The 26,298-nt window shown below is 39.5% G+C and overlaps 1 protein-coding gene across 8 annotated transcripts in view; it reads left to right on the top strand.

Annotated features, from left to right (window-relative positions):
- CEP295 (centrosomal protein 295) overlaps positions 1-26,298 on the top strand; it is a 55,192-nt gene that overhangs the window by 18,414 nt on the left and 10,480 nt on the right. For 5 of the 8 annotated variants that reach the window (XM_042907350.1, XM_042907347.1, XM_042907348.1 and 2 more), the window contains 12 exons: positions 2,667-2,807; positions 5,356-5,539; positions 5,761-5,928; positions 8,509-8,730; positions 12,957-13,049; positions 13,195-13,298; positions 14,898-15,035; positions 15,466-15,563; positions 15,840-19,176; positions 20,204-20,369; positions 20,507-20,650; positions 24,654-24,797. In XM_042907350.1, the coding sequence (XP_042763284.1) occupies positions 2,667-2,807; positions 5,356-5,539; positions 5,761-5,928; positions 8,509-8,730; positions 12,957-13,049; positions 13,195-13,298; positions 14,898-15,035; positions 15,466-15,563; positions 15,840-19,176; positions 20,204-20,369; positions 20,507-20,650; positions 24,654-24,797 (4,939 nt within the window). Of the gene's footprint in view, positions 1-2,666; positions 2,808-5,338; positions 5,540-5,760; positions 5,929-8,508; positions 8,731-12,956; positions 13,050-13,194; positions 13,299-14,881; positions 15,036-15,465; positions 15,564-15,839; positions 19,177-20,203; positions 20,370-20,506; positions 20,651-24,653; positions 24,798-26,298 lie in introns of those variants that run through there. The other 3 variants (XM_042907352.1, XM_042907353.1, XM_042907354.1) reach the window with 3 other exon arrangements.

Genomic DNA, 26,298 nt, shown 5'->3' with positions numbered 1-26,298 from the left:
AATAATATCACGTTGTGTGCACTGCAGATTTTAATTGATGGAAGAGTTTTTTAGAAACATGTTTTCTAAAAAGAAAATTTGTGTGGGATTCACAGTTTTTGCAAATTTCATGTACCTTTTGAGTTCAGCTGCTAAAAATTTAATCTAACAATTATTTCAACAAGGTTTTTGTCTAAATTTTGTGTCAGGAACACAAGTCTATAAGGGATTGTCTTCCTAAAGCATGCTTGTAAAATCTTGTTTTGAAGTTTGGGCACTCTAACCCTTTATTTTCTTCATATCTTTTATGTACCTCATTGTGTTTGGACTGAATATCGTGAATGTTGTGTATTTTTGAAATTGTTCCTTCCCTTAAAGTTTTGGTTTAGCAAAATTGACATTCTGCTATTAATTCACCTTCAAATGGTGTGGTGAATTCCCAAACAACACTTCTTAAAAATGTCATGGCCTGGTGTGCTTGGATGGCTCAGTCGGTTGAGAGTCTGACTTTGGCTCAGGTCATGATCTCATTGCTTGTGAGTTCGAGCTCAGCATTGGGCTCTGTGCTGACAGCTCAGAGCCTGGAGCCTGTTTCAGATTCTGTCTCCGTGTCTTTGCCCCTCCACTGTTCATGTAAGTGCGCTCTCTCTCTCTCTCTCTCTCCCAAATATAAAATAAAACATAAAAAAAAATTTTTTTTAAGTCATGGCCTAAATGGAATGAAACGGTGTTCTTAAAGATCACTTTATTTAATTTAATGCATTTTAATTCCCTAAATAAATTTTTTGGAAATTATAGTATTGATTTAATCTAACCTTTGTTCTGCCTGGTGTTCTGTGTAGATTTGCACAAATATTGATTGGCTCAAAAGGGATATAATTTTTCTTGAATTGTATTAGAGTTTATATGTTTGCCTTTCTTCTAGCCATTATGCACCCACATAAAAGCTTCATTTTCAGCATGAGATAAAAAGTTATTTTGCAAATAGTGCAAGGTTTTCATGCTTGTTGCTGTAGTTGCAACTATAGCTATATAAATTTCCTTTTCTTCTTTAACCATGGTTCTTACTCTGGATTCATTTATCCTGAAATGGCAGGCGAGCACAGCTGCAGCCCGCAATCCACAGGACATACGAAGCAGTGCAACTTTTTCTTGTAATATCGTGACTTTTCCTTGCTTCTTGGGAGTACTTCCACCATCACTAGTGGTACTTTGTATGGGTCCCATGATGTTACGCAAGGTTTATGACACTGCCCTAATAAACATGATGAAAAATACACAAGAACCACAAGACATCACTTTTTACCACTTTTTACCATATGCAGTTAACTGGAGAGGTAAATTGCTCATGTAGAAATGATTGGTGTCACAGTGTTTTAAGCAGACACAACATTTGTGCTCACTGCAATAGCAACCAGAAGTGGCTAAAAAATTAATACAGGGTGCCTGGGCAGCTCAGTCTGTTGCACGTCTTGCTCTTGGTTTCTGCTCAGGTCATGATCCCGCGGTCATGAGATTGAGCCTCGCATTGGGGCTTAAGATTCTCTCTCTCTCTTCCTCTGCCCCTCTCCCCTGCCTCTAAAAAATACAGATAAAAAATAAATAATGATGATAGTTCAGTACGTGCTACAGTTAATTTTATGCAGTTATGACTTAAACATTAAATCTTTATGCCTGTTTACCTTTCTCGACTGTGAGTGCCTCCACATCTGGTGTATAAGTGCTTGTGTGTGTGAGTTTTGATAAATTTTAACTTTTTATATCAGTTATGGTAGTAAATGATAAAATAGACTAGTACCTTACATATATTTTACACATTCATGACATACCTAACTTTTCTTAATATTTTTGATATTTCTAGGCTACCTGGTTCATCTGTGAGTTTTTTCAGATTGTTGCAAATCTCCAAAAATTTTTCGAATGTAATTATTGGAAAAAAACCCATGAATAAGTGGACCTGCACAGTTTTATACCTGTGTTGAGTCAACTAAAACAGCTTTCATAGTCATCGTTCTTAGTTCACCTTAGAATTTCAGCATATAAAGGATGCATTTACTATGCTTTTTAAGATGTTTACTTAAAGACACATTTGTAATGCTTAAACCTGTACTTGAAAGTGAACATTCAGGTTCAACAGTAAATCCAGGTTATATACCCTTTCCCCTCCTGTTTGCTACCACTGTTAGCTTGGTGAGATAATAGCTGACTGTACAATCACATAATCTCTGATTATGCACAAGTTTTAGGAAGTCAGAAATTATCTTAAAGTAGCTGTTTTGGTGACTTGGGCTCCCTGAGGTTGAAGTGAAGCCGCAGCTGTTGACTGAAAACCAAAGACAGATCTCAGTGCTTCCCTAAATGACCTTTGATGCGTGTGGGTTCTTCACTACTAGCTTTGTGAGTGCTGACAACGCTGTTATTTTAATGGAGTTTCGGAACGGAACAACAATGGAGGAATGTGTTTGGAGGAGTATAGTGTAATCTGGCTTAAAGTGAATGAATTTGTTCAACTTTCACTAACAATTTGATATTTTTCATTTATACATACAGTTGATAATTGTGGGCATTTAAAAATACAACTCTTTCTATTTTATATAAGTAGGGAAGCATGATTTTAAAGTTATTGTTTAGTTATCACTTTGCTTCACAATTTTTAAATTTTCTGAAATGTACTGATTGACTGCTAGCCAGATCCTCATGTGGCTGCCGAAGAAGAAGTGAAAAGACTGGAAGAACAACAAAAACAAGCAGCACAAGAGAGAATGGAACAGTGTGAAAAGGCGCATGTGCGGGGTTTCCAAGCAATGAAAAAGATCCACTTGGCTCAGGTAAGAATCCTGGCTGTAGACATACCAATAGGCTGTAGAACTGATTAGTGGACAGCCTCAGAGGTCAGAGGTGTGAAGGATGTGAAAGTACATTCTTTGACTCCTGTCTTTGCAAATTTCCCATTTCACATTCAGGTTGGATGAAGCAGTTCTCACTGACAGTAGTATATTGCTGTTCTAACATTTTTTGCAATGATGAATTTGTTAAAAGTTTAATATTTTAATCAGCCAAAAATGGCCTGAAGAGAAATTAATCACTTTTCTCATTTAATGAATTGCATTTGTGCTCTGCGAATTTTGGGATTCTGTTTACTAAATATTTACTGAGCAAAGCACTTGCTGACTTTGCAAAGTATTGATTCAGAAGTAGAGTCATGGTTCTTCCTATCAGGGAGCTTTGAAAAAGTGTCACAGAGCTCTAAAATATGTATAATGAAGCCTGGCTTTATGAGTTTAGCTTTACTTCTGTCATGCTTATTATCGTTCAGTGTTTATCCTTATCCTTATCCTTGGAACATAGCAGAAAACAATTCATTTTAGAAGTCAAATGATTTTATTTTATGTATTTGACTAATGCATTTGGATGTTTTAAACACTCATGTGAAGAATGAGTTTTTAAGTGCTTCTGTAGGAATTAAAAGCCTTAAAATGGGACCACTGGGTGGCTCAGTTAGTTAAGCGTTGGACTCTTGATATTGGTTCAGATCACGATCTCACAGTTTGTGAGATTGAGTCCCGTGTTCAGCCCTGTGCTGACAGCGCAGAACCTGCTAGGGATTCTCTCTCTCCCCCTCTGCCCCTCCCCAACTTGCTTGTGCACACTCTCTCTCCCTCTCAAAATAAGTAAATAAACATTAAAAAGAAATAAAAGCCTTAAAATTCATTGGTATAGTTTTAACTGATTCATATACGACCTTCTCAGTTAAATTTTTAGGTTTTTATAAGCTGGGAGTAAATTATGACTAAAATAACTGATTACCTGAATTATTACCAATAGTTCTCATACTAAGACTTAAACTGATAGAAAAAAAATGTGAAAGACAATCAAACTGAACACATTGTTCCACAAATCAGTAATGTTTAGTGGTTAAGAAGGTAGACTCCACAGTCTGCCTGGAATTTCTTCTCTTCACTGCTTGGCTGGCTGACCTCAGGCAAATTACCTAACATCTCTGAATTGTTTCATTGTCTGTTTTGAAGATTACATGAGTTTAATAAGCCCTTAGAATTGTGCCTGGAATTTCATAAGCTCACAGCAAATGTCAGTGGCGATGGAAGATGTTAATATAAATGATTCGAGTAGAATAATATGCCGGACTCGCGCTGAGCTAGAAATAGTATATTCAAAGAACTTTGAAGTTAAATTTAATGGGATTGTTTGAATCCTAATATAAAAAAAATGAGTCATAAAACTTGATATAATAAGAATGAGTAGTGTTGTGGGGCCCCTGGGTGGCTCACTTGGTTAGGTGTCCGACTTGAGCTCAGGTCATGATCTCGCGATTTGTGAATTTGAGCCCCACATCGGGCTCTGTGCTGAGAGCTCAGAGTCTGAATCATGCTTCGGATTCTGTGTCTCCCTCTCTCTCTGCCCTTCCTTTGCTTGCTTTCTGTCTCTCTGTCTCAAAAATAAATCAACATTAAAAAAAATTAAAAGAATAAGTAGCGTTGCGTCTATCACCACTTGGCGAACACTGTTACACGGCTCTCTCTCTGCCTTTTTGTAGGCTCAGTGTCTCTTACATGAGAATGGTCATCAAAACCTGCAATCATCAAAACCACTGGTAGAGGATTTCCTTTTCCCTGTGTGAACCTTTTTGCTGCAGACCCCATTGTGTCCTGGGATCTCATTTCCTGCTAGTGTCTGTTGTAAATAGTATTTGGCCCCTGCATACCTCTCCAATATTATCTTTTTCCCTTAACCATCCTTGCCCTCGGTACCCTGTCTGTCCATTACCTATAGCAGTGTATTTTCTCCAAATGCCCCATGCCTTCCTCTCTATACCTCTGTGCTGCAGTAATTATTTCTTATGTGTACTCCTCCACCCACTTTTATCTGCCTTAATCCTCAACTCAAGGGATGAGAGGTCTTCCCTTATCCTCCCTTACTATCTTACACCACTAAAATTCAGTTAGATAACCTCACTGAAACATCCTGCTTAAACTTTCATATTAGCCTACCTTCTTAGGCTTAAAGACCTATAGATAGATCCTGTTTCATCATGGGGATTCACAGGAGTGTGAAGTAACACGAAATATCTGTTAAGCCAGTCACTCTGGGTCTTGGTGCTTCTCTGAGACTATTCTATGAGACTCCTCTAGTCTAGGAGTGAGGTTGTGTTCTAGCATCGAGCATGGTATCTGGCTTCCAGTAAACTTTTTTGGAGTGAAGAACTAATGACTTTTTGTGGTAGAACACAGGAGGGGGGGTGGGGAGGGAACCCCAGTCCCTGTTCCTTGTGACTTCTCCACTTGGCCCTTCCTGTGAACGGTCCTGTCTAAGGTCTGTGCCTCCACTGTTGTTGATTAAGTCTCTCCGTTCTCGAAGACTCAGGAGAAAGTAATGAAAGAACTCAAACAGCTGCAGCAAGACGACCTGGCACGCAGGAGACAGACTGTGGCACAGATGCCCCCGCAGCTAGTTGAACTTGCGTACAAGCGCAGTGAGATGAAAGAAGACCGGCAGAGGGAGCTGGAATTCGCCTTTGAAGACCTGTATGATGCAGACAGGAGTAAGACCCTTTCAGTATGCTTTCAACAATGCTTTTAGAAGTGTTTGGGTGGGAAAATACATTTGTATTGTTGAAGCAGTCGTTATTTTGAAATGACTTCTCAGGTTGAAAGAAGCTCTCAGGGGTTAGACTTGGAAACCATGATGGCCTTTAAATTATATGCTCAAGTTTTTCTTGGTCATTTCAGAATGGAAACATTATCTCTCTATTTCTTTATTGAGAGGTAAAAGGAAACCTGATTTTACGCCTTGAACCAGAACCTTTGCCTACTGTGACTGATCCGATCCAAGATGAAGAACTGGACCTCTCAATGGAACAAGAAAATTTAGCAGAAACTGAAAACATTCCAGTGACAGAAGCCGAAATAATATGTTCTAGTGAAGCAGACGGTAAACACTCCTGGGCTGAATATTACAATATTTCATAGGAAAAAATGCTAGTAATTTGCCAGTAGGAAAGTCTGGTCTAATTTTTGTGCAAACAAATAACTAATACTGATGGGAGTGACGGAAGAAGGAAACCATGTTTTTAGATTTCCATCATTAACGATCCTTTTCATGTATGTGGGAGGAAAGTCATTTTGTTCACATGTACAGAGGTTATTAGATTATTTAAGTTAGATACCCAACTCTAAGTTCATTTGAAAACTCAGCATTATTTTTAGACTTTCATCAAGTCACCACAGAGTTTCTACTCTGTTAATAGGAAAAAACTAGTAAATAGTTCGTGTATCATGATGAGCAGCACAAATTTCAGCCTCTCTTCTAAACTTCCCCTCTGTCTCCACCATTCTTAACTTTGTCACTTGGCTGTCTCACAGTTACTTAAAACTCCCTGTCTGATGATAAATCTATCCTCCCTTGTCTACTGAAACGTTGTCTTCCTCAACGTTAGTGAATGGTCCCACAGTCTGTGGTTATCTAAGCCAGCCCGGTGCGACTTACGTGTAACACTGCCCCCCTTACTTCACATCTCTTTAGAGACCAAGTTCTCTTTATTTTGATCTCTTTTTTCCCTCCATACCTTTGTTCAAAACCACTCAAGCTTTCTTATCATCTTTATCCCACACTGGTTAGGTAGCCCTTCGGCGTTCCAACTTTATGTGGGTCCCCTGTTAGATTGCTGGGTGAGACTCTTATTAAGTTGTAGGCTCTATCCCTGTCCCCTGTGCCCACACTGCCCTCTGAACAGTACGGTGACTGTGGTGTCTCATAAACATGAGAAGATGGGTTCAGGGCTCACTTGCCTTCCAGAATTCCTGCTTACACTTCATTTCTGGCCACTGCAGAATCTTTGATTTTCTTACCAGATCAGCCGTGCCTTGAGGAAGATATTTTTACTGTTTCATCCAGCTCTTTCAGTTTTTTAATTGGGAGTACTATTCAGATCTCTAGTTTGTCAGAATTGTAATTCTTGCCGTATCCAAAGGAACACTTACTTTTCAGCTCCTGCAGTTCCCATTTGGAATTGCTCGCTTGATGTTGCCAACTCTCTTGATTTTTCGAAAGCATCTAGGAATCTCATTGGTTTAAAAATCCTTATTTTTAAATATTGGCCACAGATTTAATTTCTTAAATATGAGTGAATCACAAACTAATGGTGAGTAAAAGCAGCCAGACAGAAAAGAATACCTAAGTATAATTCTATATTTATACGAAGTTAAAGTAAACAGAACTAATCTGGTTTCAAGGTTAGAACAGTGGTTATCTTTAGGGGTGTCTTGACTGGGAAGGAGTATGAAGGAGCCTTATAGGTGTTGGTAATGTTCTACATCATGATCTGGATTGTATTACGTAGATATATATAAAATGTTTTCAGCTGTACACTTGGGTTTTGTGTACTTTATTGTTTGTAAGTTAAAATTAGAACTTTTTTTAATGTTTTTATTTATTTTTGAGGGAGAGAGAGAGAGAGAGAGGCAGAGCGAGCGGGGGAGAGGCAGAGAAAGAGAGGGAGACACAGAATCCACAGCAGGCTCCAGGCTCCGAGCTGTCAGCACGGAGCCCGATGCGGGGCTCGAACTCACAGACCATGAGATCATGACCTGAGCCGAAGTCAGATGCTCAACCGACTGAGCCACCCAGGCGTCCCATATTATAACATTTTTTTAAAACTATGTCAGACAAAACCATAGTTTGCCAGTTTTTGACTTCAGTAGATTGCTTTAATTTTATTCCTTGATTAAGCCAGAGAACTATGTATTTGCAACACAGTTCTGTCCCCTTAGAGAGTTGTTTTTACTATACTGAGTTTTGGTGTTGTCCTGTTAACCCATATGGAAGGATGTTTGGGGAAATAAGAATCTTGTTTTTGACTGAAGGGATCTCTTTATGAAGGTAGTTGAGCGAAATTTTCCCGATCGTACCGGGGATAATTTGGGAGCACCTGATTGTCTTTTAAGGTTCTAGCTAGTTCTCTTTTCCTCTGTAGCCTACTAGGAAGTACAGGGCCTGGGCAGCTTTTTGGCTCAGGTGGTTGAATGTCCAGCTCTTGATTTTGGCTTAGGTCATAATCACAGGGTCATGGGATCGAGCCTTATGTCGTCAGCTCTGCGCCGAGCATCCCATATTTGGGTCTCGTCTCTAGAATAGAGTATAAAACCTTATAGAACATATTTTGAATGCTAATCGTCCACAAGTTAATTAAACAGTATGCATTCTGTCATCGTTTAGCAAACAGAAAAACATCTTCCTGAAAACATTTTTAAGTTTGAAATTTGTGTTGCATGCATATTGTTGGAAAATAGTCGAATTTTGGTGTCTTTGTTTGAATTTAAATTGAAAATTCTTCCTGGTTATAAAATTGTGATGGGGGCCAAATAGCATTGTATATGCTGCTAATTTATAAATGTAGAGAATAATAAAGTGCTTTTATTATAACTAGTGAGTGTGGCAGGTACTAAGTATAATGGTAGAATAATTTGCTTGGTATATAACAGATGCTGAATAAGTGTTTTTCTTTTCTTTTAGCTTCCTTATCAATGAAGACCCACCAGGTTCCTTCAAAAATTCTTTTTAAAAAACTATTAAATAAGATCCGAAGCCAAAAATCTCTCTGGACGATTCAGTCCACGTCTGAAGACGAAAACGAAGTGATTACCACTGCTAGTGAGACTGAGAGTAAAGCCCCAACAGTCGAATCAGGAGCAATTGCTGACGAAGATAGAACATTATCCTCTGGGCAGGAACAAGGTGATTCTCTCCAAGAGTCTGATTTTGTAGCACACAGACCCTTTTTAAGTTGTTCAAAAATATGATACCTGAAAAATCAAAGAATAATTGGTCAAAGGAAGAAAATGCTTTAAAGCCCATGATGCTGCTACTTCAAGGCAGTAACTGTTAAAAACCTTAGTGAATCTCCTTCCATACACACTAACATGGTAGTATTGTTTATATATGGTTGACCCTGGCACAGAACACGTTTGAACTACGTGGGCCCAATTATGTGTGGATTTTTCCATAAACATATTAGAAGATTTTTTTGGTGATGACGATGATTTGAAAAAACTCACATACGAACCGTGTAGCCTAAAAGTACAGAAAAAATTTAAAAGTTAGGTATTTAAGAATATAGTATCTAGGGGCACCTGGGTGGGTCAGTCAGTTAAGCGTCCAACTATTGATTTCTGTTCAAGTCATGATCTCACGGTTTGTGGGATCAAGCCCCGTGTTGGGCTCTGTGCCAACAGCACAAAGCCTGTTTGGGATTCTTTCTCTCTGCCCCTCCCCAGCTCATGGTCTCTCACTTTCTCAAAATGAATAAACTTAAAAAAAAAAAAAAAAAAAAAAAAAGAATACAGTATGTAATATCTATAATATACAAAATATGTGTTAGCTGACGGTATTATTGGTAAGACACCCGGCCATCAGTAGGCTATTAGTAGTTAAGTTTTGGGGGAGTCGGGGCACCTGGGTGGCTCTGTCAGCTCAGCATCTGATTTAGGCTCAGGTCATAATCTCACGGTTTGTGGGTTTGAGCCCCACATCAGGCTCTGTGCTGACAGCTCAGAGCCTAGAGCCTGCTTTGGATTCTGCGTGTCCTTCTCTCTGCCACTCCCCTGCTTATACTGTGTGTGTGTGTGTGTGTGTGTGTGTGTGTGTGTGTGTGTGCGTGTGTGTGTGTGTCTGTCTCTCTCTCTCTCTCAAAAATAAATAAACATAAAATTTTTTTTAAAGTTTTGGGGGAGTCAGAAGTTATAAGTGGGGGTTTGGCTTCTAACTGTGGTGGTGTTCAAGGGTCAGCTGTCTATTTTAGGTCCAGAAATTGATGAACCAAAATTAACCGGCTTGCTAAGGTTAAAATATTTAGCGTATTTCTAATTTTTCTTGTTATTTTTTGTGCTGTAGAGAGCATCCTTTTAGCAGTCTTTGCCCACATCTTTATTTCCTTAGGGACAACTCTTGAATTCCTGAATCAAAGAATATGAACATGTTAACAGCTTTTGAGTATATTGCATTGCGTGTTTATTTCACATTCCCACCAGAGATTTGGCTTCTTTGTTACTCTTCAAGAATTTAGGGGGTTTTTTGGTAGACAAAATGTTATTTTAAATACATTTCCGGAAGTTACAAAAGTCAAGCACAACAGCGTCTGTACTAACAAATGAATCGTGATGACATAACTCCTCTTTGATTTGTTTTTTTCCTTAGAGCTTTATCTTCTATGTATTTTTTTTTAATGTGATTGGATTTGTATGGAAATATTTTGCTACCAAGCTTCTGAACCAAGTGACTTATAGCTCATGTCTAGATTTTGGATTTTATCCTAAGTACAACAGGAAACCTTCTGGAAATAGTTTCTTCACTTGACCTCTTGACACCACCTTCTCTTGGTCTTCTTACCTTACTGGCTCCTCCTTCATAATTTCCTTTGCTGCTCTTCTCATCTCTACAACCATGAGTCCTTGCCCCCTGAGCTTGTTTCTCAAATCTTTTCACACTCCCTAAACGCCAATGTCATGACTTTATGTTACCATCGTCGAAGTGTGTGTTTCTAGCCTTGACCTCTCCTTGGAACCCCACTCATTTACTTAAATGTCTTATTTGACATCTTCCTGGGTAATCGCCATAAACTTTTCCAAAACTGAACTCTTAATATCCCCTCTAATAACCGCCTGCTTTTCCTACACTGGTCCACATTTCAGTAAGTGGCAATAAAGTTTTCTTGCTGAAGCCAAAAAGCCTGTCCTTCTGGTTCCCTTTTTTATATCGTACAACCAAATCGTCACAGATCCTTTTAGTCTCACTCTCAAAACCTGTCCACAGTGCCACCACTTCTCACCACCTACTGCCCTAGTTTAAGCTAAATTTCTTGTCCAGTGCGGATTCTTGCACTAGCCTGCTAACCGTCTTCTGTCTTCAGATTTTGTACCTTCCTGCTGTGGTGTAATCCCAGAGTCATCCTGTTAAAACACAAATCACCTCATGTCTTTACTCTCGGGGAGGCCCTCCAACAACTACCCAATTTGTGCAGTTAAAACCAACGTGCTTGTAGTGGCATCAAAGCCTTGCATAATCTGCTCACGCACGCACCTCTCTCCCACCACCTCTCTCGCCCTACTTCCTCTTGACTTCCTTTCCAGCCACACCTCCCTCCTGAACCACTCACCATACGCACTGTCTTCCTGGCTGTTCCGTGCACACAGCAGACATGACTCACGTGGTCTTTGCAGATTGCTGGTCTTCTTGGCTGGGATGCTCTTGGATATTTCTGTGCCTTACTCTTCCTTCAGATACTTGCTGAGACCTGGCTTTCTCAGAAAGGCCTTCTCTGTTCACTCTATACAAAATGGCAAGTTACTCCTCTCCCGCATTCCCCTTACCCTTCACTCCCTATCCCCTCTACCCTGCTTTCTCTCTATAGCTGTTACCAGCATCTCCTAGACCATAAATTTACTTTCTTGGCTTATTTGCTTCTTGCCTTGACACTCTGTCCACCCTGCACGTCCTCCAATCCTGGTATAACCTCCATTGAGGGTAGGAACTTGGTTTTGTTCATTGCTGTATCCCCAAGGCTTAGACAAGTGCCTTGTACATAAAAAAATGCTGTTAGTATTTGTTGAAATAATTGAGTAGCTTAAAGCAAGATAGGTAAGTTTGGAAAGTCAGATGTATATATGATATTTAAAACCATGGGAACTCTTTCAGGGGAAAGAATTTGGTGAGAAGAGGACCTAGGAGACCATTTGAGGGACTCCAGCATTTAGCAGATAACTAAAGAAGGGCAGACAGCAAAGCAGTAAAAAGGACTGGCCAACAAAGTACGAGAGAATGTGATTTCGGAATTCAGTAAAAGGGGGATTCATCTTCAGTCAGAACCAAGTTAATTTCTTGAAAGGCCCTGTATGAGTGGGCTTTCTCCAGCTTCATCTTGCTGCTTTCTCCCCCTTGTCTGACTACACCTTATATTCATTCTTAGACATCCCCACATTCTCTACCCAGCTGATTCCTCCTTACCTTTCAGATGTCTGCCTAAGTGTCATTTCCTAAGACAAATCTCATCTGAGCCCCTAGCCCAATTCAGATTCGCTTATGGTACTCTATTATATAATCCTTTATTTCTCTTACATAGCACCTACCAGTTTCTAGTTTTATAATTTTTTCTGAAGATGAAAGGTGAATATGTAATGTTTCTGTCTGCCCACTTGCCTCCTGTCCACCTTTTTAAAATGTGCCACTGTGTCCCCAGCATGCAGCACATAAGTAGGCGCTGAATAAATGAGCGAGTGAGTGAATGAATGAGTGCTTGATGCAGCGTTCCTGGCTCCCCTGATATGATCAGAAAAACTGATTTAACTTCCTTCTCTGCTCTGATTTCATAAATAACCAAAATCCTGATATCTAAGAATGTCAAGGAGGGTACTTGGGTGGCTCAGTCAGTTAAGCGTCTGACTCTGGTTTCAGCTCAGGTCCTGATCTCACAGTTTGTGGGATTGAACCCCTCTTTGGGCTCTGTGCTGGTGGCATAGAGCCTGCTGGAGATTCTTTTTCTCCTCCTCTCTTTGCCTCTTCCCCATTTGCACTCTCTCTCAAAATAAACTTTAAATAAAAATAAAAATGGACTTTCCTTAAGCTTCTCTTTTTTAAACTTTGGTACCTTGCTTATTCTACCCTTTTATGCTTTTCTCTTGTGTTTGGAACTATCAGTACACCTTTTTAACCAGTTCTTCATTTTTTCCTTTTGGTTCACAATTTTCGTCTCCCATCAGTCTTCTTTTATCAGGCTCAAGTTTAATGGATAAAATATGTGGTCATCTGGAACATGGCTGGATCTTAACTAAATAAGACATATAGATGAACCAAAATTGAATTGTTAATCTGAATGCAAGTTGTTTTTTTTTTTGTTTTGTTTTTTGTTTTACTTTGTTCAGATTTAAGCTTGACAGTGATAATACATTCATAATAATGTATCCTTACAGTTGCTGAAAGTGATACTTTAACAGTTGACTCTGGACCACTTAGTAGCGAAGAGAAACCACTTTCATTGGATACAGACTATGAAAAGGAACAAGGTATTTTTATCACATTCTCAGATTAAGCTTGCTTAACATTCTTTGTCTAATACAATTACATATGTGACAAATGAATAAAGAGAATAATACTGGTGTCAAAATTCTAAATTATTGAAACTAATTTTTGTTTTGGGGATTCTCCTAGAAATAAATGAGACTCAGCCCATCACAACTGTAGCTCAGAGTTCGGTTCTACTTCATTCTCAAGAAGAAGCAGCCAGAATTAGAAAGGCAGCAAGGCAGAAACAGGTAATCTGAACTTTTTATTTGTAGAGGTTTCTTTCTTCGGCTAGGTACCATAATTTTGTTTGATCAATGAAATTTGTCTTACTATCTGGCTACTTTTGATACTGTTTCTTCTACCTTGTTAGAAAGGACTTCATCTCTGCTTATAAACTATTCATTTAACCCTTACTACATTGTTTTGTATTTAATACTTTTGTATGTATCTTATTTTCCCTGTAAAACTTACCATTTTTCTTTAAAGACAGAGACTGTCTTTTTTAAAAATTCAATTCATTTTACATCGTTTCTGGTTCAATGCCTTATACATAATAGTAAGTGCTCAATAAGTGTTCATTGAATAAATGAGTCCCTGTCATAATATTAGATACTCAGCTAGGCTTTATAAATCTCAAAAGTTTTTCTGAAATACTCTTTTTCAGAAGAAAAATTGTAAATTCAACCTCCTTAACTATAATTTTGGTCCCATCAGCTTTAATAAAAGATTTTTTTTTTTTAACACAAATTACCTTGAAGGTGGTTAATTGTTACTAAGCCAGTTTATAGTCATAGTTTTTTATATAAATACAGTTGGGGAGTGAGAATGCTATGAGCCAGTATTTCTTCTCAGATAAGTGTTTTCTAATCAATATTCTAAAGCAATAGTGTCCAATAGAGCTTTCTCTGCTGTGGAAACGTTCCATATGTGTGTCCAGTATGGTACCTGCTACATGGGCTGTTGAGTGCTTGGCATGTGACTGTCGCCACTGCGGAACTGATTTTTAAGTTTTATTTAATTTTAATTCATTTACATTTTAATAGTCACATGTAGCCAGTGTACTTCTAGAGGTACTACTGAAATATAAACGGTCCAAATTCAGTGGCTCCTATGAGTGAGGGAAAGAAAGGAAGGTGAAGACAAGAACTCGGCCGTAGCCACTACTGCCTGCTCAGGAATAGGTAAAATACCAGATTGAGACATTTTTTATTTTCAAAACCAGATCATTCTTCATTATCTCTAGTGGAAGTGTTCCTCTTGATAAAACTTCACATTCATTCCTTGCTCTACTTGTTCAGTAAGTATTTATCTGTTATGTGTGTTCTAGGGACTGTACGAGATGCCCTCTTTAGCAGGCAACCAGTCACACTAGTCCCGTCCTCAAGAAGCTCGAGGTTCCTCTGGCATGTTCTAATTACTTGGATCTGTGTGTGTGTGTTGGTGTGTTGGTGTAATTATTAGAGTTTATGTGTTACCCCTCTGCCATTGTCTTCATCTGTTTCACACCTGACAGAAAAGACACAGAATGTTGCTCATGTTTTATTTGGCCTCTAGTTAACTGCACCCCTTCATGGGTGGGCCTAAGAAATCAAATTATTTGTGAGGCCTTAGTATTTAATTTCTCTAGTCATTTTTCTTACTGAGAACACTGGAAAATTAAAGGTGCGAGCACAGAATTTGGTCGAGCATCATAACAGATAAAACAGTGGCAATAAGAGATAAAACATTACCACTTTCTTCTCGACAGCTGGTACTCTTGGTGATGAGATTGGTTTCCTTTCAATGTAATGCAGGTAAACTTTTGTTGAGTTTGTCGTTAATAGATCAGTAGTATTTTTGTTACTTAGATCATGGAAATCGAAGAGCAGAAGCAAAAGCAGTTGGAATTACTTGAACAAATTGAACAACAGAAGTTACGATTAGAAACTGATTGCTTCAGGGCTCAGCTGGAAGAAGAAAAAAGAAAAAGAACTCAACAGACTGGGGTAAGATGCAGGAAATCTCATCCCTACATAGATTGTTGAGGGAGAAGAAAATATGAGCAATCTTAGCATTTGGGAAAGTGAAATGCATTTTTAATCTTATTTGGTAATTTTTTTTCTTTTAGTGCTGTGTGTGTGTGTGTGTGTAGATATAGGTATACTTACACAAACCTGATGGCTTTCACCTTTCAGTTTCTAGAGGGTGCCATCGTATATGACCATGATTTATATGTAACGTGTACATTGAGCTCTTGGGCTTGGCACTAAAGGAGAATGGTGGGTTACTTCAATTCTTCATAATGGAAGTGCCAGTCTTTTGTATGAAAAATAAAGCTATGTGAAAGTTTACAGTCATCGAACTTCAGTTTATGTAAAATACTTTAGTACTTGTTTCTAGATTTCCCTTTCAACTAGTAGCTTTGTCTTTCATTAGGTCAGCACTGCTCCAGCATCACGCGCCGTCAAATCTGATGAAGATAATCACAGGCAGATGATTCGTAACTATCAACATCAGCTTTTACAGCAAAACAGGTATTAGCTAGGGTACGGTTTCTTGTGATAGTGTGTGGCTGCATCTGCAGGATTTATTATTTGGTTTATATGAAGATCTAATCGGGATTCTCTTGGAACTACAACGTAGAGGTTTCTCAGAGGTCAATATGAATGTTGTTCCTTTTTTGTCATAATAGCCAACCCTGAATTGCTGTTGGTTAAATTTAATACTTGGGTAAATTGAACACTTGGGAATATAGGGCATGTTTTCCTCAAGAAAGAACAATGTTTGTTTTTTGTGTTTGTTTTTGGTAGGTTTCACAGACAGTCTGTGGAAATAGCCAGGAAACGATTACTCGAATATCAGACTATGTTAAAAGCAAAGTACCCACCCGTGTTAGCCACTTCGTTGGTATCTGATTCTGTTGTAACAGTACCACCACAGAAATCTGAAAGACCCATTGTTATATCAGAGCATTGGGACCAAGGTCAGAGACCCAAGTTGAGTTCAGATGTTTTAGCCAAGCAGTCTCTGGAGTCAGAGGAACAGCCTAAGCAATTCTCACAGAGTGAAGTACAACAGGGAGACTATAAATTGCCTCATAAAGAGTCTCATACACTTTCAAAGCCTTTGTCATATGATAGACCGCTGATATTACATGATCCTAGAGAAATAGCTGAAACGTCTACGGCAACAACTTCTCAAACTTTAGACTCCCAGCAAAGATTCTCAGAGAACAATGAACATATACCCTCTAAGCTAACTGAACATTCTTCATTCCAACCACTGGCAGCTGAGCGTGCTTTTAGTTCTCTGCCTGCTGGAAAAATCCAGGAACCCTTTCCAACCATAAGCAAAAGTACAGTTCCTGTAAGTCCTTCTGTAATCAGCCAAATACAGGATAAGTCTTTGCCATCCTCAGAGAATATCACAGCCCAGCAGGGTAATTTGAAGGCTCTCCAAGAACAGTTAGACAGACAGAAGGAAATTCTTCGGTCAAGACAGGAAGCTCAAGAACAATTGCTTTTGCACAAACGAAAAGAATTGGAAGGACAAACTGGCCTCTCGATATCCCTTCCATTAGTACCTCTGGATTCATTTGCTACACTGCCTTCTGCCAGAGCTGACTCAGGGAGAATCCAGGAATCTTTTCCAATCAGAGATGATACTGCAGTTTCCTCAGGCCATCTTGGGGTCCCACGACTTCAGGATAGGCTTTTGAGTTTTTCACAGCCTGTCTTATCACAGCAAGATAATTTTAAATTTCTCCAAGAACAGTTAAATATTCAGAGGGACAGCCAACAGGCTAGGCGAGAAGCCCAGGAAGTATTATGTGTACACAAACAGAGTGAAGTGGATGGAAGAATATGGTCTGAACAGACTGAACCCCCATCTCTCCCATCTCAGGTGGCTCAGCATACATTGGCTTTGCAACCTTCTGCCAGCACTCATTCTGGAAAAATACAGGAGCAGTATTCATCTGAGAGTGAGAAGGGACTTCTCTCAAGCCAGCCTGAAATCCAGCAATCTTGGGATGGGTCTTTGAGTTTCCTACAGCAGTTCCTACCTTTGCATGATAGTATGAAGCTGCTCCCAGAACAGCCGACGGCACAGAAGGGTGCTCTTCAGGCGAGGCCTGAAGCCCAGGCGGAGTTGCTTTTGCAGAGACCAAGGGATTTGGGAGACAGTACGTCTGGGCAGATGAGTTCTTTATTCCCACCAGTGGTTGCTCAGTGTTCAGTTGCTTCACAACCTTCTGCTAAAGCTGAGCCTAGAAGAATTTCTTTATCTGAGAAGGAGAGTACCGTTCCTTCAAGTGACTTGGTACTCCCAGCATTTCAGGACCAGCCTCGTAGTTTGCCACAGTGGGAAAATTTGACAGCACGTCAAGAACAGTTACACGTGCAGAGGGTGATACTTGGTGCTAAACAAGAAACCCAGGAATTTGTACACAAACAAAGTGAATTAGAAACAACGGTTTCTTCTGAACAGACTGGCACCTCTTTATCCCTGTCCCAGGTAGTGGAGTCTGAAAGAGTCCGAGAGTTTATGTCAGTCCAGAGTGATAGTACAGTTCCTGTAAGCCATTCTAAGATCCCGAGAGTTCAGGAAAGACTTCTGAGGTTTCCACAACATATACTACCTCTACAGGATGATTTGGAGGAACACCACAAATGGCTAGGCCCGGGGAAGGAGGCCTTTCATTTTAGCCAGAAAACCCAAGGGAATCTATCTTCTGAACAGACCGACTCCTCATTCCTGCCCCAGTTAGGACAGCCTTCATTTACCTCATTACCTTCTGCTGAATCTGGTACAACCCAGGAAGCCCTTTCAACAGAGAGTGATACTAAAATTCTTTCAAGCCGTTCTCGGATCCCACAGTTGCAGGATAGGCTTTTGAGGATATCACAACTTATCCAGCCTCAACAAGATAATTTGAAGGCTCTTGGAGAAAGGTTAGCTATACAGAGAGAAGCTATCATTCAATCTAGACAGGAAGCTCAGGAAGAATTACTTTTGCATAAACAGAGTGAGTGGAAGGAAAGAATATCTCCTGAACAGGTTGGCGCCTCTTCCTTCCCCCCAGTTGCACAGCATTCATTTGCTTCATTACCCCTTAGTGAATCTCGAAGAGTCCAGGAACCTTGTTCAGCTAAGAGTGATAATTTGGAGATACCAAGATTGCCTGACAGGCTTTTAGATTTATCACAACCTGTTTTAACCCAGCCAGATCACCTGATTGCACTTCAACAAGAACACTTGTCTGCACACGGAAATCCCCTTCCGTGCAGCAAGAAAACCCAGAAAGAATTGGTTTTGCCCAGACAGTATAAATTTGAGGAAAAGTTACCTGCTGAGCATTTTATCCAACCTCACCAGGGTGATTTGAAGGCACTTCAGCAGCAGTTAGATATACAGAGGAGATCCATTCGATCTAGACAGGAAGTCCAAGAAGAATTACTTTTGCAAAGACTAAGTAAACTGGAGAAAAAGGTCTCATCTGAGCAGACTGGCTCTTCACCCTTATCCCAGGTAGCACCGCCTGTTGCTGATTGTGAAAGAATCCAAAAGCCTTTTGTACCCAGATGTAACAGTACTGTTCCTGTAAGTCACCCTGAAATCTCAACATCACAGGACAGACCTTCGAGTTTATCACAGCCCGTTCTGCCTCAGCAAGACATTTCGACAGCACAGTTGGACTTACAAAGGGAAGTGGTGCTTTCTAATGAGAAAGTCCAGGAAGAACTTCTATTAAACAAACACACACAGTGGATTGAAAGTGAGTCTTCTGAGCATGCTCTTCCCTCTTTGTTTTCAGCTCACAAAAGAGAGCATTCATTTATTCCGCTGCCTTTTGCTGAAGTTAAATCTAAAAACAGTTGTGGATTGTATTCCTCTAAGAATGAACATGCAGCTCCCTCCAGCAATTCTGTGATCCCCAGATTTCAAGATAGGCTTTTGAGTTTTTCACCACCTGTCTTAACTCGGCAAAATAACCTGGAATTTCAGAAGCAGTTGGATCTACAAAAGCAAATTCTGCATCACAGCCAAAAAGCCCAAGAAGAGTTGCTTGTACAGAGACAGACGACACTGCAGCAGCAGATACAGAAACATCAAAAGACTTTGAAGGATTTCTTTAAATACAGTCAGGTATGTAATTAAACTTGAATGCCTAGAAATTAAATAATGGACGTAACCCAACTCAGACAAGCTAAATGTTTTTTAATCTCAGGCCTGAATAAGTTCTTAGTTATTGAGAATAAGTGGTTTGACCTTAACTGCTTTATTTTTCTACCTTAAACAATGTGGAAATTAAAAAGTAAGAATTGATCCACCGTGCATGGTGTTTCGGAGGTTAATAGTTACTGGAATCCCAACTGATTTCGGCCAGTAGTTTGACATAGCCAAGTACAAACACCATTAAAAATGTAGATTGTCATTTGAAGTTTTATCGTAAAGGGTTTTGAGCTTACCAAAAGGTTAAATTGCAGAATAGCAGAATTTCTTTTATGCAGATAGCAAGTCTTGTGCTTTCTGTATAGCACTTTGTGGACAATTGTATATGAATCAAAATTAGTACCATCTTTTTCCTTAAGTGATCATATTACCGCATGATTTTAGGGCTGATGGACAGTTAGAACTGCTGCCTGTTACTGAATTAGAGGGCAGACTCTACCACGGTCACGTAGACATCCATGTTCTCAGTAGGGGAGACAGGAGTATATTCTGAGTGTGAAGGTGTCTATTTTATTTTAAAAGGTTACTTCCTAAATCTATGGTTTAGTCTAAATAGAATTCCTTAAATCCTTTGATGTTCAAGAGAAGCTTGAGTTGAGTTCATGAGTTCATGAGTACTTGAGTTCTAGGGATTTACTGGTCTTTTTAAGGAAAAGTAATGGGGAAAGAAAAGCAGGGGGGAGTACTCAAGTAGAATGTCTTATGAAAGATACAGTGGAAGCTGAGTTTTAAGTCCAACATTGTACTTTTCAATGGAATATGGTTTCTGTATAAGAAGCATTTCTCATCTTTTTTAATGTACAAAGCTGTAACAGTGTGAGTGATGGAATTATTTATTTGCTTGAGGTTCTAATTTAAGAAGGGCAGTACACATCTGATGAATTCTTCACATGATCTCTCATCTTGTGTCATCCCCACCCTCAATTGTCCACTTTTTCAGATAAGTCAGCCCACAGTTGGAAATGACATGCAAAGTCAGAAGCTCAGAGAGTGGCTTCCTCTTCCCCAAGACCTAGCAGGAGATGATCAGGAAAACATTAGGCCTGTTACTAGGAGCAACTGCGATGACAATCAGCTGCTTTCAGAAAGTAGTGCCCAGCAAAGTGGTAAGATAATTGCATTTTATTGTTAACTGTCTGCTGGCTACTCTTTGCTTTCACCTCCCGCAACCCTCTGGCTGAAGAAAAGTTTGTCGTATGTTAACAGATCTGTACTAGGCCTAACTTTGTCTCTGACTTGATAGGCAAGCATCTGGACAAAGAACTGGGCAGGAGATCCTCCAAGCCGCCTGTAGCAAAAGTTAAATGTGGATTGGATTTGAACCAACACGAACTTAGTGCTATACAAGAGGTAGAATCACCAGCAAGTGGCAGAACTTCTATACTAGGTAAACATACGGTTTGATAAAATAGGGTTTTGTTTTTAATTTTTTTAACATTTATTTAATTTTGGGAGAGGGAACTAGCACTAGTGGGGCAGGGGCAGAGAAAGAGAGACAGAGGATCTGAAGCAGGCCCTGTGCTGTGAGTGGAGAGCCCAATGAAGGGCTCGAACCCACGAACCGTGAGATCATGACCTGAACCAAGAGTCCGAAGGCTTAATCGACTGAGCCACCCAGGCGCCCCAATAAAATGTGATTTGTTTAATAGTTTGCCGGTTTTCTACATTTTTTTCAGGATGCTAAATTTTTGTTTTGAAGAAACAGACTGCGAATACTCATGAAAGAAAAAAAATGGGTTTACATAAACAGTATTTAAAATTTGGACTTAAAGAAATGTGGCATTAGGGAACTAATTTCTTCTTGTGTATGGTGAAAACCTATTTACTGTATTCCCTATGCTTCCTTTTGTATCTGCCTTCTAAACCTGTTTCTTTAGGAGTAACTCTTTTTTTCTCTTCTTCTTTGCTGCTTTTCTACTTCAATACCTTCACTGCTCTTTTCGTGTATCTTTTGAGGATAATTATTATGCTTAAAATTCTGGCTTTATGAACAGTTATAAGCAGGTATAGTTCTTCTCTCTACTTCTTCCTAGATGCAGTGATCTGGAAAATTCCTCCCTGCGATCTTTAGTAAATAGCCCTGTTTGAGTTCATAATGATTTTTAGATTTCAGACTCAAGCAAATAATTGATCGAGTTTATCCAAGCAGATCCTTGTGTCGATCTCTCCGACACGCAGTAACCCATCACCACTTCTCAGTTCTTGTTCAGCTCTGGCACCTGCCTGTTTCCCTGCCCACTGCCACTCACTTCATGCAGACTCCTGAGTGGCTGCTACAGCTTCCAGTGTTCCCTGTTTCCAGTCTAGCTTTACTCTCATTTTCCCATGGTATATCCAGAGTAGTCTCCCTCTGCATCTCCGTGTTTGAAACTCTTCACCGGGTTTCCCTTCGAGTCGAGGAGTAAGTCTAAATTAAGTCAAAGTCCCTACTGTCACCTGCAGGCCCTTCGTGATCTCGCCCCTTCCTTCAGGGTGGGGTTCACTGGTTCTTCCCTGTAAATTTGTCCTGAGCTATCAAGTGTCCCGCCCCCTGCCTTTGGGAGCTTTTATCCTAGCCTTTATCACACTTCTTTGGGAAATACTTCTAGTCAGAATACGACAGGCACACAGTTTAAAAAGGCAAATAGCGCTAAAAGGTTATAACATGAAACAGCATGTTTTCCTGCCCCTACCCACCCTTCACCCCTTAACTTTACCAGAGACAGCCACTTTTCAAGTCTTTTATGTTTCTTCTTATATTTACCACTATCCTTGACAATACATTTCAGGAAAAATCCACCTAAGTTACTATCATGCTAACGTGTTAAGTTTTGTTCACTGTTCAGTTAGTGTGCTATATTTCCTTTTTTGTAAAATTTCTTTTTTTTTTTTTGATGTTTATTTTTGAGAGAGAAACAGAGTGTGAGTGGGGGAGGGACAGAGAGAGCCGGAGACACAGAATCCAAAGCACGCTCCAGGCTCCGAGCTGTCAGCACAAGAGTCTGACATGGGGCTCAAACTCACAAATGGCGAGATCGTGACCTGAGCTGAAGTTGGATGTTCAACCAATTGAGCCACCCAGGCACCCCCTAAAACTTCTTTTTCTATAGTAAATTGTCATTTTTTATTTGCTTAAAGTTTCTGTTGAATATCTGTCTTCTTACACTAATACTTCTGTTAAATACCTCTAATGTAAGGGAAGATCACACTATTTTCTCTGTGAAACACCTAGTTGGAAGTTGGAGGACAGCTGTTCTGCATTGTTAATAAGGGTGTTAGCGCTTCCAGAAGGGACAAAAACTGCTTCTTGGAAAGGTACCAAACCACAGTTGTACAGAAAAAGATAAGCAGTACGTCTGTAGTTACTAAAATTTCATGGAGGTAGGAGGCAATTAGAGCAAGAAATAATGACTACAAAGACTGATGATAAAAGTAATGTTGAGAAACACTGATCTATATTGATCCTCTAATTTTCTTCTCTATAGTTCATTTCTTTTGGTTTTACTTTCTGGAAGAATTGCCTCAGTGTATTTCTCACTTACGAATTTTTATTTTGACAATCACATTGCACTTTCTAAAAGCTTACTCTTCCTGTCTTTTTCCTTTTTCATAGCATCCTGCTGTTGTGTCACCAATGCAATTAACTACTTTGAATATATATATATATATATATATATATATATATATATATATATATATATATATATATATATATAGTGTTTTGTTTGTTTGGGTTCCTGTATTTTCTCTGTCCAAATTCTTTTGTTCCTTTTTTGTTGTTTCTGATTTTTTTAGAGGCTTTTCTCTAATATCTTGCATATTTGAGTGGGATGCTCATGGCTAATTAGAAATTCTGGGGGCGCCTGGGTGGCTCAGTTGGTAAGCGTCCGACTTCAGCTCCTGTCATGATCTCACGGTTTGTGGGTTCGAGCCCCACACCAGGCTCTGTGCTGACAGCTTGCTCAGAGCCTGGAGCCTGCTTTGGATTCTGTGTCTCCTTCTCCCTCTGCTCCTTCTCTGCTGGGACTTTGTCTCTTTGTCTCGAAAATAAATAAATGTTAAAAAAAAAAAAAAAGAAATTGTGCAGTTGGCGGCCCTGTTTCCTGCTGGACTTCATTAGAAAAGGTGGTTTCTCATCAGGCACCCTCAATTTAGTATCTGTGGTTCTTTCCTTGAGGCAGTATAGAGTTTAGTTTCTTCAAGGAAAGATCTGCCAAGCTTGATACAAGTCTGGCTGTTGCTGTTATGGAGCCAGACCTGGGGGGAATCTGCATTGAGGATGCAGACTTTACTACCCTTGACTTGCTTTTGGCACTCTTACTTCCTCCCACCCTTGTTTTCTTTCAGTGCTGAGCCCCCCTGAGTTTAGAGTGTACTGGATTCAGTTTCTCCAGAGCATAAATCGTTAGTCTCCTCTGGGGATAAATGTAGGCGGTGGGATGGGTCTGTTCGAAGTACATATTTTTAAACATTGTCCCTGTCTTCAGTTCCCTGGTGCACACTTTCCTTATGTAATATTCGGTGCCTTTAACTGCCAAGTTTTTCTAAGGTGGTGCACAGTAGATTAGCTTCTACTTTTGGGTATCTCCCATGCCTCTATTCCCTTACTTGTTCATTATTATATTTGTATCAAAGTATAATATTCAGAGAATTGCACAAATCATAAGGGTTTATTTCAGTGATTATCGCTGTAATAGCCATCCCCATGTAGCCACCACTCGGGTCAAGAACTAGAGTGTTACAGAACTCCGTAGACTGTCCTCTCGCGTCCTCCCAACTATGGCCTCTCAGTTCTCTCCAGAGCAAACCTCTGTCTTGATGTCATACCACAGATTAGCCATGGTTATTTTGACTTTATGCTATCAACACATACGTTAGAATACTATCAGTGGTTAGTGAATTCTCCAGGAACTTGATCCTGTGATTGGTCAATACTGAAGTATTATCTGGTATTTGAACTAGGAGCAGCCTTAAAGTTAGGGAAATGGAAGTGAAGTAATTTAAAGGCCTGTGTGAAAAACTTAAGCGGTTATTATTTCCTTGCTACATACATCAGGTGTGTAAAATTTCAGATTTTTATCTGTAATCTCTATTGCCTTTTTTGTTTGTTTTGGGGGTTTCTTTTAATTTTAATTTTTAATTTTTTTTAAGTTTATTTATTTATTTTGAGAGAGAGATGGCACAGGGGAGGGGCAGAGAGAGAGGGAGACAGAGAATCCCAAGCAGGCTGCATGCTGTCAGCACAGAGCCCGACACAAGGCTTGAACTCCTGAACCATGAGATCGTGACCCGAGCCAAAACCAAGAGTCAGGCACTTAACGAACTGAGCCACCCAGGCGCCCCTAAATTGCCATTTTTGTTTTAACTAACTGTGGAAATGTAATGAGTCCATCTTTTTTTTTTCCTTGCAGATTCTTGTCAAGACAGGGATCCCCTGAGGATCTCAATAAGCCGAGAACAAAGTTTCTTTGGGAGCCCACTGGACTGTGAACCATTTGGTTGTCTTTACCCGGTTGCCCAGGAGAACGTCTGTGGTGCTAACTCCAGTGAAGCAGGTGAGAGACCAGTGGAATTCCTGTGCACAGAGATATTTATTGTAGTGTAATTTATAATGACAAGTGGTAGATAACTTTAATGACGGTTGGGAATAGAATCCTTATGGTGCATTCGTAATGTGCAGTTCTGTGTACTTGTTAAATAAAGGGGGTAAAACCTGTCTTTATGGTGTAAAAATTGTATGGAATTATCATCACCAAAGTGTTGGTACAGGTTTACCTTTGTTGGAGGCCAGGTTTCACTTTCTATTTTATATGCTTATGTATTGTAGGGTTGTTTGTTTTGTTTTGTTTTACAAAAAACATGTACTATTTACACAAAAAGTTGAATGAAGGAAGTGGAGTTTATTTAGAGAATGGTAATTTTGCTTTTAAATTGTTTCACTAAATAAATGCTGATGGGAAGCATATGAGGATATAAAGTTTTCACAGTTGGCAACCTCTGCAAATTTTGTTTAAGCTTATTTGTAACAATCCACATTTAACTTAATACTGTTAAATATTATCTTTAAAAAATTCTGTGGTATTCTAAATGACGTGCTTTATGTTCACTTTTAAATATTTGGAAAATAGAGTTGCAAGGGAAAAATTTTAAAGTACTTAATCCTGCCACCAAAACACAACCAGATTAATTTCTTCACTTATGAATTTCTGTTTTATAGGTATAATATTGCTTGCCCTACAAAGCATAGTTCCAGTGCTGCTTCATTAGTGCCAATACTTTTCAGCAGTTACCTTTTCCAAGCAGATTTCTTTTAATTTTAGCCATCACTGTAGTTTAATAGAATGAGAGATGAGAGAGAGCCATTCTCTTTTTGAGGGTTTATAGAGCATTTTACATCTCTTTTTAATTGGAGATTGAAATAGCTGCAAAGGATATAATTTCCAGTGAATTAGAGTTTTTGATATTTTATTTATTTATTTACTTTTTTAAAAAATGTATTTACTTATTTTTGAGAGAGACAGAGACAGCACAAGTGGGGAAGGGGCAGAGAAAGAGGGGGAGAGAGAAATCCAAGCAGGCTCCGTGCTGTCAGCTTAGGGCCCCATGTGGGGCTTGAACTCACAAAACGTGAGATCATGACCTGAGCCAAAACTGACAGTTGGATGCTCAACCAACTGAGCCACCAAGGTGCCCTGAGTTTTTGACATTTTAAAATGAAACTGTTACCATTCTTCTAAATTTAGCCAAAGAATACTTGCATTTCCTTTTTATTCTACCCGCAAGCATCCTCCAGCCAAAGAGGACCAGGAACATAGCCATAGTTGAACAAAGTGGAATGTTCTGACTTGTTGCAGTGAGGTAGAATGCCCAGCACAGGGAGCTGTGAGGTGTTTCAGGACAGGTATTAGAAAGGACTTACCGTAAGATTCGGGCCTGTATTTGGTGATCTGGGGGAGGCTTTAAGGAAATGGGCCTTGCTTATGAGTATTGGATGTTATCAAGAAGCAGGGGCAATTCCACTATTGGGTACCATAAAAACTTATCCAGGAGGTAGGA

The sequence above is a fragment of the Panthera leo genome, chromosome D1 (assembly GCF_018350215.1).
Source record: "Panthera leo isolate Ple1 chromosome D1, P.leo_Ple1_pat1.1, whole genome shotgun sequence".
Lineage (NCBI taxonomy): Eukaryota > Metazoa > Chordata > Mammalia > Carnivora > Felidae > Panthera > Panthera leo.
Note: the sequence above shows the minus strand (reverse complement) of the source record. Positions and strands in the feature narration are given on the sequence as shown.